An 11,932-nucleotide genomic window follows, 5' to 3' on the forward strand; every position below is an offset into this window, starting at 1 on the left:
GGGGGGGTCTATGGACTATGGTACACTATTAAGAAGTGCTAACCTGCAAATGCTATCTTATCAATGTAACCCAAGATTCATCAATGTAACCCAATGTATAGATTAAGTTCAAATTTTTTATTTAAATCAAATAAATGTTGTTAACATATGAGAAATTGTATATATTCAATTAAGAAAAACACTTAAAAGGACTTCAAGGCTTTACTCAAGTGAAAACAATTTCATCATCCTCATGAATATGGTGGGTTTCTCTCATATCTAATGGCTGCAACACAGTTTTTGTTCCGTGCTGAGTTATACAATCGAATCCTTTCATGATAACATACAGCACGCTGCTAATACTAATTTGTTAATTGTGCAGTGTGAGATTCATTGGTCATAACAGAACTTTGTGAGATCATGATGAACAAAGAGTGACAGCTTTTAGTGGGTATAAAGAGCACTCTTTGCGAGTTTTCTCCATTTAATCCATTTAAAATGTAAACTTTGTTTTTCGGCCACACACACACGTTGCAAAGTTTCGGGAATGACATCCGCATATTTATGCGGGATTTGCTCTCGAAGTAGCAGTGATTATAGTGATAACCATAGCAATAGACGGGACAAAATATGTGAAAATGTGCATTAAGACGAGCACCTGGTCATAACAGAACTTTGTGAGATCATGATGAACAAAGAGTGACAGCTTTTAGTGGGTATAAAGAGCACTCTTTGCGAGTTTTCTAGGCTTATAATCCATTTAAAATGTAAACTTTGTTTTTCGGCCACACACACACGTTGCAAAGTTTCGGGAATGACATCCGCATATTTATGCGGGATTTGCTCTCGAAGTAGCAGTGATTATAGTGATAACCATAGCAATAGACGGGACAAAATATGTGAAAATGTGCATTAAGACGAGCACCCTCACTAATTTCAGAAGCACCCTCAGGGACTATTTCTGGAACCTGGTTGATACGCTTTTATTGCATAACTATAGGCTATACAAAAACAACAAAATACAAATGCACTAAATAAATGTTTTTAATAAATGCAGATTTACAATTTACAAAAAAAAGATCCTCTGGTCTTCTGAGATGCGAGGACAACGTTTGAGCGTACACGTATATCTGAGAGACAATTCATAAAAGAACAATGTATATTTTAAAGCGCATGTCCAGTTTTGTGTGAGTGAAAGAAATCTGCTTGCGAGTGGAGATTCGTGCTCGCGCATTACATGGATCACCTAACATTATGCGCTCTCGACATGTGTCATTAAGATCACGCTATAGAAATCAATACTTAATATTATTAAGTATTAAGTATAATACGTAATTTTAGTATTACATCAATAATACTCCTTTTTGATTTTTGAAGAAGAGAAGAAACTACCAAATTTTGCTATAAGTTTGATTGCATCATATAATAATTGCTGTTAATAGTGTTCATCGTCTGTTTGATTACGTCTTTAATTGATTTTTCCGTACATTTCTGCCATATGTACATTAACTGACAGTTATCACTGATAAGCTACCACTAAATATTGTAGAAACTTAATTTGCTGTAAAGTTGCTTTGCAATGATTTGTATCGTGAAAATGCTATACAAATAAACTTGAATTGAATTGAATTGAAGAAAGCAGCTGCCTATACACATGCCAGGATCCGCCACTGCCAGATACCGTTATAAATACTAAAAACAAGCCTATCGCAAGACGTCTGGTAAGGGGGGCACCTGGGGTGGCCAGCCAAATTTCAGGGGGGGCCGGCGCCGATGGGAACTGTAGTCCGGAGTGACATATAACAGTCTGTGTAGTGTGAGAGTCAATGTAATAGTAGAGTGACCTCTAGTGGCAATCGGCCGGAAGGCCAAGGACCGGATTCGTGACAAGACCATTGAGTAGATGAGTTTTCCTGTTTGTGTGATGACATTTAAAGTCCCTGACAACCTCTGTATTCTCATTTAGCCACTTGTTAGCATCCAGCATTTTCAAGACAAGCAAAAGCTTAAAAAAAATCAAAAAGGAGTATTATTGATGTATTTTATATAGTAGAAAAAAACATGAAAGTAGGAGGTTGTGTTAAATTTAAAAACCAAAAACTTATTCAAAAACCCATTGACTTCAAAAAATGGAACCAGAAGTGCTAAAATTCAAACTTGTTTCTGGATTTGGCTTACAAATAGGTTATCTCTGCAGCACGCTATTTAGTCCAACAGCATTAGGGCTTTTTCATGTTTGTATCACTTCACTTTTATGTTTGCTGTTGCAGACCAGATTATGTGAAGACTGTGGAAGCAGAGCAGGGAGCTGAGTTTTTGTTTTGGAAAGTCTACATTTTTATTTTTTCCCCCCATGGATAAGCATAGCATCAGAGCGTCTTTTTCTTGCTCCATGATCACTCAGAGCATGTTTCCCACACTACTAAGGGAGCGAGAAATGGAAAACCTAGAGTCGAGCTATGCTGAACAAATACAGACATTTTTGAGTGGGAAATATGTCACTCTGTCACTCTGCCTGGTAACAGGCAAAGCACAAATTTTTTTTGTTTCTTTCATAACTGTTTTCATTTGTGAAGAATATTAAAACTGCCCAGTTTTTGTCTTAAAGGTAAGTTACTCAATATTAATTACTTAAATATCACACTCCCAAATGTTCTGTACAAACATAATCTCATTGACATTCCATTGTTCTCAATAGAAAACGTTTTGTTCATAAACCATTTTTTATTTTTTAACATAAATTAAGGAAACCTTAATCACATTTTAGCTGTAACTCTTAAAGTCAGTAAACAATGAATAATATTAATTCTAGCAATTGCAGTAGTATAGTGATGGTACTATTATCATTACTACAGTTATTTATACAGTTTATTTTTTAGGTGTTTTACCTGGTAAAGCGAGCATGGACTGAAAATTCCAACAATTAGAAGTACCGGTGGAGTCGATCGCACAGGACATCCAGAGGTTCTCAAAAATGTCGGAGGTGATGATGACACTATCATCGTCTGTAGACTCTTTCCAGTACTGATTATGTAATGATAATACAGCAGACCCACATGCCAAAAAACCCAAGAGAAGTGCAATAATTTGCAATATGTCTTTCATATCTCCGGATCTTCTGCTTTTCTGGATCTTCTGTTCCAGGTATCATGAGATCAATCAATGATATGTTGCACCAACAAATGGAATTTAACCTTGTAATAAACATCAGGGGCCTTTTATGATTTTACTGTACAACAGTCTATGACTAAGCTGTTTGATTTCAATGCTTTAGCTACCAGAAGTTATAAATGGGGTACCGCAAGTATACTACTATAGGAAAACCTATAAGGTAACATCAACTTACTCCAAAGAACCATACAGTAAATTCAGTATTTCTTTAATATACAGTGAAAAGTGGTTTATAGTAACATTCAAGAGTTAGATAAAATCTTAGTTATGAATGAATAAATTAAAAATAATATAAGAGATTTCTTTCAAAATTGTTTTTGTCTTTTAATACTACACCAAGTTTTTAAGATCACTTTTTAAAAATAGATAATTTGAGATCATTTTATTAGTCATGAGGTAATCAGGATTATCTTTACATAACCGTTTCAGATGTTTAGAAAAAAGAATAAAATAAAGAGTTTGCAAATATTTGAGAACGTACTATTTGAAAGTGTATTTGGGGAATCAATACATGTACAATATATTCATATTAGCAATGGTAAAGAATTAACATGTTCTAAGGAAAGCTGAAGATGCTGTTTAGATTGGAGGGGTTGGATGTTGATACAGCTTTTAAGCTGTTACAGTGTATTGCTTATTCTGCTATTTTGTGTCGTGTAATATGTAGCACTAAAGCCTTATGAAAAGTTATTGATACATATGGGTGATGCTAAGTTATTAAATCCCTCAGTAGAAATCGCATTCTACACCCCCACCACCGTGCAGACCAGTATTCCAAAAAGTAATACAATATTTATTCGTTATTTCAGGCAAGTTCAATCGGTTCATAAAAGTTCAGTTGGTTCAATTGGCTCTGTATGCATATCCAGCTGAATTTGTTATCATTATATTAAGATACAAAGATGAACCTTTGATGTTTTATCATCTGACTGATAATTAGACACCACCTCCAAGATTTAGTTTTTAAATTATAGGCTATAGAATTTGTAAGTATTCAAACATACACTTAGTAAATAAATAACTGGATATGTACAGAAGCCTTCATGACACCTCAATAAATGCTTCCCTGGCTAAGTGATCTTTAACGTCAAAAGAGGAGGAGTGGACAGCTATGTTAGGAAAGAAAGGATATGTTTGAAAAGTCTCAAGGTGGCTTAATAAATTATTTCAAGACATAAATTGGAGCACTGGCATTGAGAAATCTTATATGTGAATATGAGGGACTTTTAAATAGCATCGTGTTTGATGCACCCCAGCTGCAGATAGTGTGAGCTGCCAGACAATGACAAAGTTCTTACTTTTGCCCACCATCGATTAAGCCCAGAACCAACACTTGCCGAAGCTTTACCCCATCTCAATTTAATTCCTGAAAATGTTTCCTGGGTGACTATTTTCACCTATTAAACGGTTTACTCCATCAGCTTTCTTCCTCTCTTATTAAAAGAACACCAGCTTTTTAAAACTTGTGCACAAAGCAAATTAGAATACTAATATTAGTATAATCTGATCAAATCTTTAACCCTTAATTTTAAACTTCAGTGTGTAACTCACCCAGCACCTCTTTTAGTGTCAAATTCAAATATTCTTTCCATATATACTCGGCTACAAGTAAAAATTAAAGCACAATGAGGTTTAGTTTTATTTGCAGCATGTGTTCAAAGCTGGCAAAAAGCACTGTTGAAATTGGTGTAAATAAAACACAAACAGATACAATCATATAATCTCAGTGCAACACATAAAAGTGAGGAAACCCCCCCCCAACACAAAACACCTCATTTTCAACAATACCATTTTATATCAGTCAGCCCTTGCACTCTCTATTGTCTTATGTATCTATGGCTACACTAAGATTGCTACTTAAATAGCAGGCTTTTAGCTAAAATGTTGAGTCTGGTTCTAACATCTGAAAGAAATGCTATTCCAAATTGCCTTAAAATCTGTTCAAATAAAAAGCACAAATTGTTTGGGTTTTGACAAACATACACTTAGTTGTAATGTTTAAGGAGGTGAAATACAAGACAAAAATGTTCATGCTAATGGGGTAGTAAAAAAACTACTTATATATATTTAGTTAATGAACAATTAAATAAATTTTCCATTGCAGCTGCTGATGTATATCTATATTTTTGCATGCTCAGTGATGGTACAGGGCATTTGTACAAAAATCAAAGAATAAGCTAAAACTATTACAAATACAAAGAATAAATAAGTTAAAACAATCAAATGCTATATGTTTTAAGATCTATATTATTAAATCCCTTTTATACATTTCGTGACAAAACATATATATAATGTGAACAGGTGCAGCTCTGTTTTGCTATAAATGTGAAATTTTTCTGACTTTAAAAAGCACTGGCTTTATCTGGAGGAAAAGTTAGTAAGGCAACAGCGAGTTAATCTGTTCTCTGTCAGTGTTATGATGACTCCAAACCCCAAAAATGGCTAAATACTTTTCTCATTTGCAAGGCATTGTGATTTGGCTCGGCACATCCTCTTATGCAGATTTCTTAGCCACAGCTAAACCAATGAGACCAGCCAATCCAGCCAAACCAAGGCCAATGCCACCAACAATTGCCATTCCAACCAGCCCATCTAGAAAACAAATGAGAAGCATGTTAAATGCAAATTGCCTGTTTAATCTTGATATATGAGAAGATCACTTTTTCTGTCCCTTATCTAACACACCTGATTCAACTTATCAGCTGAATTGGGTGTGTCCAATGAGGGAGACATGCAAAATGTGCAGTGCTGGGGAGCCTCCAGGACAGGTTTAAAAAACCCTGAGCTAATGCTATCCACGTTTTTACTGAACGTTGATATCTTGACTCATGATGAGTCCAAGTGTCACAATGACTGTCTTTTGTCACTTTTGCCTGTCAAAGTTTAATGAGTGGATAGATGACATGAAGTGGCCTGAGGTTAGCTCAGCACAGTGCAGCTTAAACCTGTGCTTATTTTTTATTTTTTAGCAGTATTCAAAAAGTGTTTAATTAATTCAGTCTTGTTTTACCCTGTTTTACCATGGATTCCTATGTAGAACAGAACAGTACAGCATACAAATGGAAGTTAGAATCCATCATGGCACTGCTCATCAGTTACTCAGGAAAAAGGTGGATACTGCATAATATCACTACACTCTTGAATGAAGAAATTGACTTCCGTTATAAAAACCAATGAGAAAGGTACTTTATTCATGCTCATGAATACAATATTCATGCTCACCTTTCTTCATGGCTTTATCAATGAGTTTCTCCAGTTCTTCAGCTTGAGAATTTCCTGGTTCATTCCTCAGTAAATTCTTGATGTATTTCAGAGCTCTCTCATATTCCTGGAATTAGTGTAAAACAGGAGAATGAGAGTAGCAAAAATCATTCCAATATGAGTTTTCAACTGAAAACATATGAAAAGCTCTGATAACAACCTTGAGCTTATAATTGGCAACAGCCAGGTAAAACAGATAATCTCGCTGGTCATCCTTGGTACCCTTATGGATAAGTTCTGGTGAAAGATAAAAAAATTTCACATTTAGATTTATTAACAAGACAAAACTATGGGAATTGTAAATATTAAATTTCTCTCTTCTTTGGATGATTCCATTATGTGAACCATTATGAAAATGTAAAGAAAACAAATCTAATAATAGTGTTAAAAAAATATGTGCCTTTCTTAGAAATGTACTCATATTTATGTTGGTATCATGTGGTTTTGAAAAACCTTTATACCATTTTTAAGAGCTAAAATGTTATGTGATTATTTATTACGTCACTGATCCATCTATAGTTTAGTAACAAAGCTTTTGTTTTAAATGTGATGGGATCCAGGTTCAAATCCCGACCTGACATACTGTATATATACTATATACACACACACATTATATATATATATATATATATAAAAAGTTGTTTAAGTTAACAGGAGCTCAGGCGGTTGAGGTGGGGAAAAATGCTTACACATTAGTCAAATATCTTTATCAGGCCTATCCCCCACCCCTGCCCTACTCATTGTGCCCACGCCTTTTATTTCACTTTTCCTGGGGGTATACACAAATGTCTCAACTATGAATGCGTCACTGCAGTAACACTGCTCACTTTGCTTCAAAATCATGGGTTCAACCAAAGACAGCAATAAAATGTATAACCTTTTCATTGTCACTCCTATCAGATAAGAACAAAGTGTTGTCATCTAGAATCAAGATAACAAGAGCTGTGGCACTTAACTACTGTGAAGTTGCAAAAAAAAGCCCATGCTTTGTGCAATGTTTAATGTACTAAAGTGACTAGACAGCTCATTGGGTAGCTGCTGATGAGCTGCTGAGTGAAAGGGTGGGAAATTGAACAAGTATGGTATAGACAGGAAGCCATATATTCCACTCATTATGACATCAACTTATCTTATCTTCTCACTGAATGGCTACAACATTTCACAAAATATTATTATATTTAGACTTACCATGTACAATATGTTTCACAGTGGTGACTCAGTCACACATTGTGATTCTCATTTGGACACTTCAATACTCTGAACTCAAAGTGAAGAGCACTCACTCTTCAACACAAAACCACTCCATGAAAGTCATGTAATCACACTGTTATGCTTTTAAAAGTATCATTACTGAAGGCCAACATCTTTATGAAACATACAAGAGTTTTAGCAACTTAATAGCACATCAATATACTCCACTCATACTTATGCAGTAGACGAGACTAGAAAGCAATTAACTCGCAAGTGAATGAAAGGATACAATTGTATAAAATTCATATAAAAGACTAATTGTCTAAATAAAAAAAGAACACACTGTGTAACTTGAAGGTGCTTTTGTAAGAAATATTCAGTTCACTATAAATCTAATGAAAGTGTGAAAAAGCTGAAGAAGTTCAACCTGCCACAGGAGCTGCTGACCTCAGCCGTCAATGAGTCCGTTCCATACACTTCAGTAACTTTCTGGTTTGGTTCAGCTACCAGACACCAGAAAACTACAACAGACAGTTCAGACTGCTGAGATGATTATTGGTGTTCCCCTGCCCACCCTCCAGGACCTGTACTCTTCCAAAGTGAGGAAGAGGGTGGAGAAAATCATCACAGACTCCACTCACCCTGGCCACAACTTCTCTGAACTGTTGGCTAGTGCAATTCTCCCACTGTTTAGTGCAATATCTTTAAAATTCAATCACATTTATTCATAATATTATGCATAATACTGTAAATATGCCTATTCTGATTTAACCTAACTGTGTTTTATACTTTTTCAAATATTTACTCTTTAATTGTATTAATATGTGTCTTGAATTTATATGTTTGCACTGGAAGCTTCATTATCAAGATTTTTTTAACCTATTAAAATATTTAATTAAAATATTTATGGTTTAATTGAGTTCATGTAAATATGAATACACGTACGTCTTTGATTTAAATCTGATAAAATCAAGAGTTCAAATGTTCTGCAACGAGGAGGTTTTCATTTTGTTACACCGATTGCTCTTAGACAACAAAATAATTTATGAAAAGAGAGATTAAAAAAAAAGAACAGATGTCAAAAATGATTCAAATTTAGATTTTTTTTTCTTTCGCAACTAAGTTGACTTTTGTTGGGCTTGTGATCGCTGTGGGCACTTGTTAAATGTTTGAAATAGGATAAAACTATAGAGTTTTAGTATTCAGTTACCATCGAGCAGCACTATTCCCTTCTTGATGTCCTCCGGGTGTTTGCTTCTGATCAGACACCACGCATACTCGAACTGCGTGTCTTTAGACACAGAACCCTTTGATAACTCTGCCTTGTATTTCTTCTCAAATTTCTGAAAATCAAAATAATACAATGTTGACAACGTGTCCACGCCAAAAACTCGCTTTCAATTGATCATCGGGGCAAATAAAAAGCTCTAAGCAGTAAGCACTCACATACAGACAATTAATCTAAAAGAGGTTATAGAGCATTCGGCAGTTCTATTCAGACAGGAAGTTTTCGCACATGATGTTTCATAGTGTTATTATTATCATTATTTTTTTTTTTAGAATTAATCATTTCAAACAGACATGGAAAAATACCACAAATTACCTCCAGATCCTCTGGGGCAACAACCTCACCAACAACAGCTTCCATGATAACGAAAATTATTATGTGTTTACACTGGATGTTCCTCTTCTTCTTTCGAGTTAGTGGCGGTTGGCAAGCAAATGTATTGTGCATTTCCGCCACCTACTGGGATGGAGTGTGAGGCGATGATATCAAGGGAAATGCTAATTCAGGGTGGAGCATCAAACGAAACCACAGTATATGAACAAAACAGAAGGGGGAGAAAAATAAGAAAAACGTTTATCTAAATTATTTTAATTAGATCTGTTGCCTTTAAGTAAAAAAGTTGCTAAAACCTAGAATCCTGTAGGGAATTTCTTCGTAAATTTTAAAGTGACAAACTATTTTTATCGAATGACTTCATTTGATTATCTAACATTAACCTTTTTATTTTTATATCTGACACACTGTACATTACTGTCTCTGGGTGTGTACATGTGCTACAAAATCCTGTATCATGTTTTCCAATGACATGTAAAGACTGATTGAGTGCTGTTTGTCCTGTATGTAACCGCTCTCTTATGTCCCACAATATTTCAGGTCCCAATATTGCCACACTGCCATCTCCTTTGAAACACGTCTTTGTTTATCCAGAATTACTTTTTTCAACTAAAGATCATCTGAAGGACTGGAATGTAACCATGTCCATGGAGGAATAATAGGCATGTTTGACTGTTGGACTAATTTCCATAATCATTCCCATTCTCTGTGCCTCTTTATCAGGAAACCTTCCAAAGCTTTCCAACTTTGAATAGTCACATTCCCAGCATTTCTCCATTATATTTTAAGTGGAGCCTTAATTTCATGACCTTTAATTGAAATCAAATAAACCATTCTCAGTTGCAGTCTTCTTAAAGGGGTCATATGATACTATTTTAAAGATCATTATTTTGTGTATTTGGTGTAACAGGATATGTTGACATGCTTTAATGTTCAAAAAACACATTCTTTTTCAAATACTGTACATTATTGTAGGTCCTCTATGCCCCGCCTCTTTCAAACAAGTCGTTTTCAACAAAGCCCCCTCCTTTGACAAGCGCAGTCTGCTCTGATTGGCCAGCTGACCCAGTGCATTGTGATTGGCCGAACGCCACAAGCACACATCGGAAATGTAACGCCCCTTGCCATAATCACAGCTTCAGCTTTCAAAGTAAATATCAAGACAGTTAATAATGTCGGTAGTTTTACCATCAGTTCAAGCCCGAAAGGGCAACAGAGTCACGTGACAGACACAGTGATGATGCAGTACACAAGCCGCGGTTAAGACAGCTGATGTGCTATGATTTCTGACAGACAGTTCACTCTCCTGTGATGTAACCCTGTTCCCCTCACACACACACACACACACACACACACATGGCGCGTTACTCTGTGCTGCGCAAAACTCTGCATTTGAACAGTCAATAGCAAATACTTAAACTAGTAACAAAACATACTTACAGTCGCTGATTGAGAAGCGCCAGATTGTCATAGCAAAGTCGGAATTGACCCTTTTATTTTTTTTAGAAATAGCCTTTGTGCACAGCCAGCCTTGTACTCTTTCTAGGTTCAAAAAACTGTCGTCCATAAAATGCGTTGCAAAGATTCGAACATCTGGGTTGTGCTGTTCTGTTGTAAATAAATCTTAACCAATGATTCCTAATTGCATCTACTTCCGGAAGGCCAAATAAAATGCTTTTGCTCTTGCACTGAATCGCACAGCATCTCCCTGACATGGCTGCATCAACACGACTGCTGTTCCTGAAACCACGCCTTCTTTCTTTGCATGCACATTTGGGCGGCATTATGCTAATATTTCCACATAGTGATGTAGATATGTGGGGGCGTGTTAGAACGAGCCGTTTTAGGTAGGCGTGGCTGACTCTTAACTTTTATAAAGAATATCTCTTTGGATTTGAGACTTTAGTCTTTGCAACTTTACAGATCTTCTTTATGCACCAAGAGCTTGTAACACTCCAAAGAGAAAGGAAAACTTGAAATCGCATCATATGACCCCTTTAACTCTAATAGTATTTCCCCATTTATCTGCAAAGATGCTACTGGTGATGCACTAAATGAAGAGCAACATATTCTTAATGCCTGAGTTTGTATAATGAGTATATTTTTCTTCAATGATGTTGAAATATATATGAAACTGCCATAGTCTATTGAAGATCTAATCAAAGCGCAACATACTCTCCAAAGTGATTGTCCAACAAGTCTCGATTGTCAGCTAGCACCCCAATCTGTTACAGCCAGACATACATTTTTTGAGTAAGGATGCCAAAAGTCAATTTTTAATATATCTAAAACTTAAGGTTTCTTACCACAGATACCTGCTCTAACATCTTATAGATATTTAATTGTTAATTTTATCCCCAGCAGTTTGCCCATTTTCCTACTTCGCCTATGGCCTCTTGGAGTTTCCTTTCTAACTTCCATTTCTTCCGCTCTTCCATAATGTACAATCATCTCCGTATATTGATCTTCCTTGTACTTTAGAAAAAGAAAAAAAAACACTTCATTGTATTAAAAAGAATAGGGCTTGAAACATTTCCTTGTGGTGTTCCATGTGTCTCTCTGAGTGTGCACACACTATATATATATATTATATATATATATATATATATATATATATATATATATATATATATATAAAAGAAAAAAGATCCACCTCAAAAGAACATATTGTTTATTAAAATAACTTTACCATAAGTTTATAAGCTTTAA

The 11,932-nt window shown here is 35.4% G+C and overlaps 2 protein-coding genes across 2 annotated transcripts in view; both read right to left on the bottom strand.

Moving 5' to 3' along the window:
* The window catches only part of cldn15b (claudin 15b), an 11,899-nt gene extending 8,815 nt beyond the window's left edge, over window positions 1–3,084 (bottom strand). The window contains exon 1 of the mRNA XM_016286577.1: window positions 2,868–3,084. Within this exon, the coding sequence (XP_016142063.1) occupies window positions 2,868–3,084 (217 nt within the window). The remainder of the gene's footprint in view (window positions 1–2,867) is intronic.
* Window positions 3,085–4,903: 1,819 nt separating this feature from the next.
* On the bottom strand, window positions 4,904–9,327 carry LOC107596023 (mitochondrial fission 1 protein-like). The gene is made up of 5 exons (XM_016286623.1): window positions 9,206–9,327; window positions 8,813–8,945; window positions 6,572–6,648; window positions 6,373–6,478; window positions 4,904–5,742 (listed from the first exon to the last, which is right to left on the bottom strand). Exons 1-5 carry the CDS (start codon window positions 9,248–9,250, stop codon window positions 5,645–5,647), a joined length of 459 nt encoding a protein of 152 aa, XP_016142109.1. The 5' UTR covers window positions 9,251–9,327; the 3' UTR covers window positions 4,904–5,644.
* Between the last annotated feature and the right edge of the window lie 2,605 nt (window positions 9,328–11,932).

The sequence above is a fragment of the Sinocyclocheilus grahami genome, unplaced genomic scaffold (assembly GCF_001515645.1).
Source record: "Sinocyclocheilus grahami isolate Dianchi unplaced genomic scaffold, SAMN03320097.WGS_v1.1 scaffold212.1, whole genome shotgun sequence".
In the NCBI taxonomy this organism is placed as follows: domain Eukaryota; kingdom Metazoa; phylum Chordata; class Actinopteri; order Cypriniformes; family Cyprinidae; genus Sinocyclocheilus; species Sinocyclocheilus grahami.

Bases quoted from the DNA above. Each gene is read 5' to 3' on its own strand.
- LOC107596023 (XM_016286623.1), bottom strand. From the start codon at position 9,250: ATGGAAGCTGTTGTTGGTGAGGTTGTTGCCCCAGAGGATCTGGAG. The intron at 6,479-6,571 runs GTTGTTATCAGA...CACTAATTCCAG, and splicing joins TTGCCAATTATAAGCTCAAG to GAATATGAGAGAGCTCTGAA. The intron at 5,743-6,372 runs GTGAGCATGAAT...TTTGTTTTCTAG, and splicing joins TGATAAAGCCATGAAGAAAG to ATGGGCTGGTTGGAATGGCA.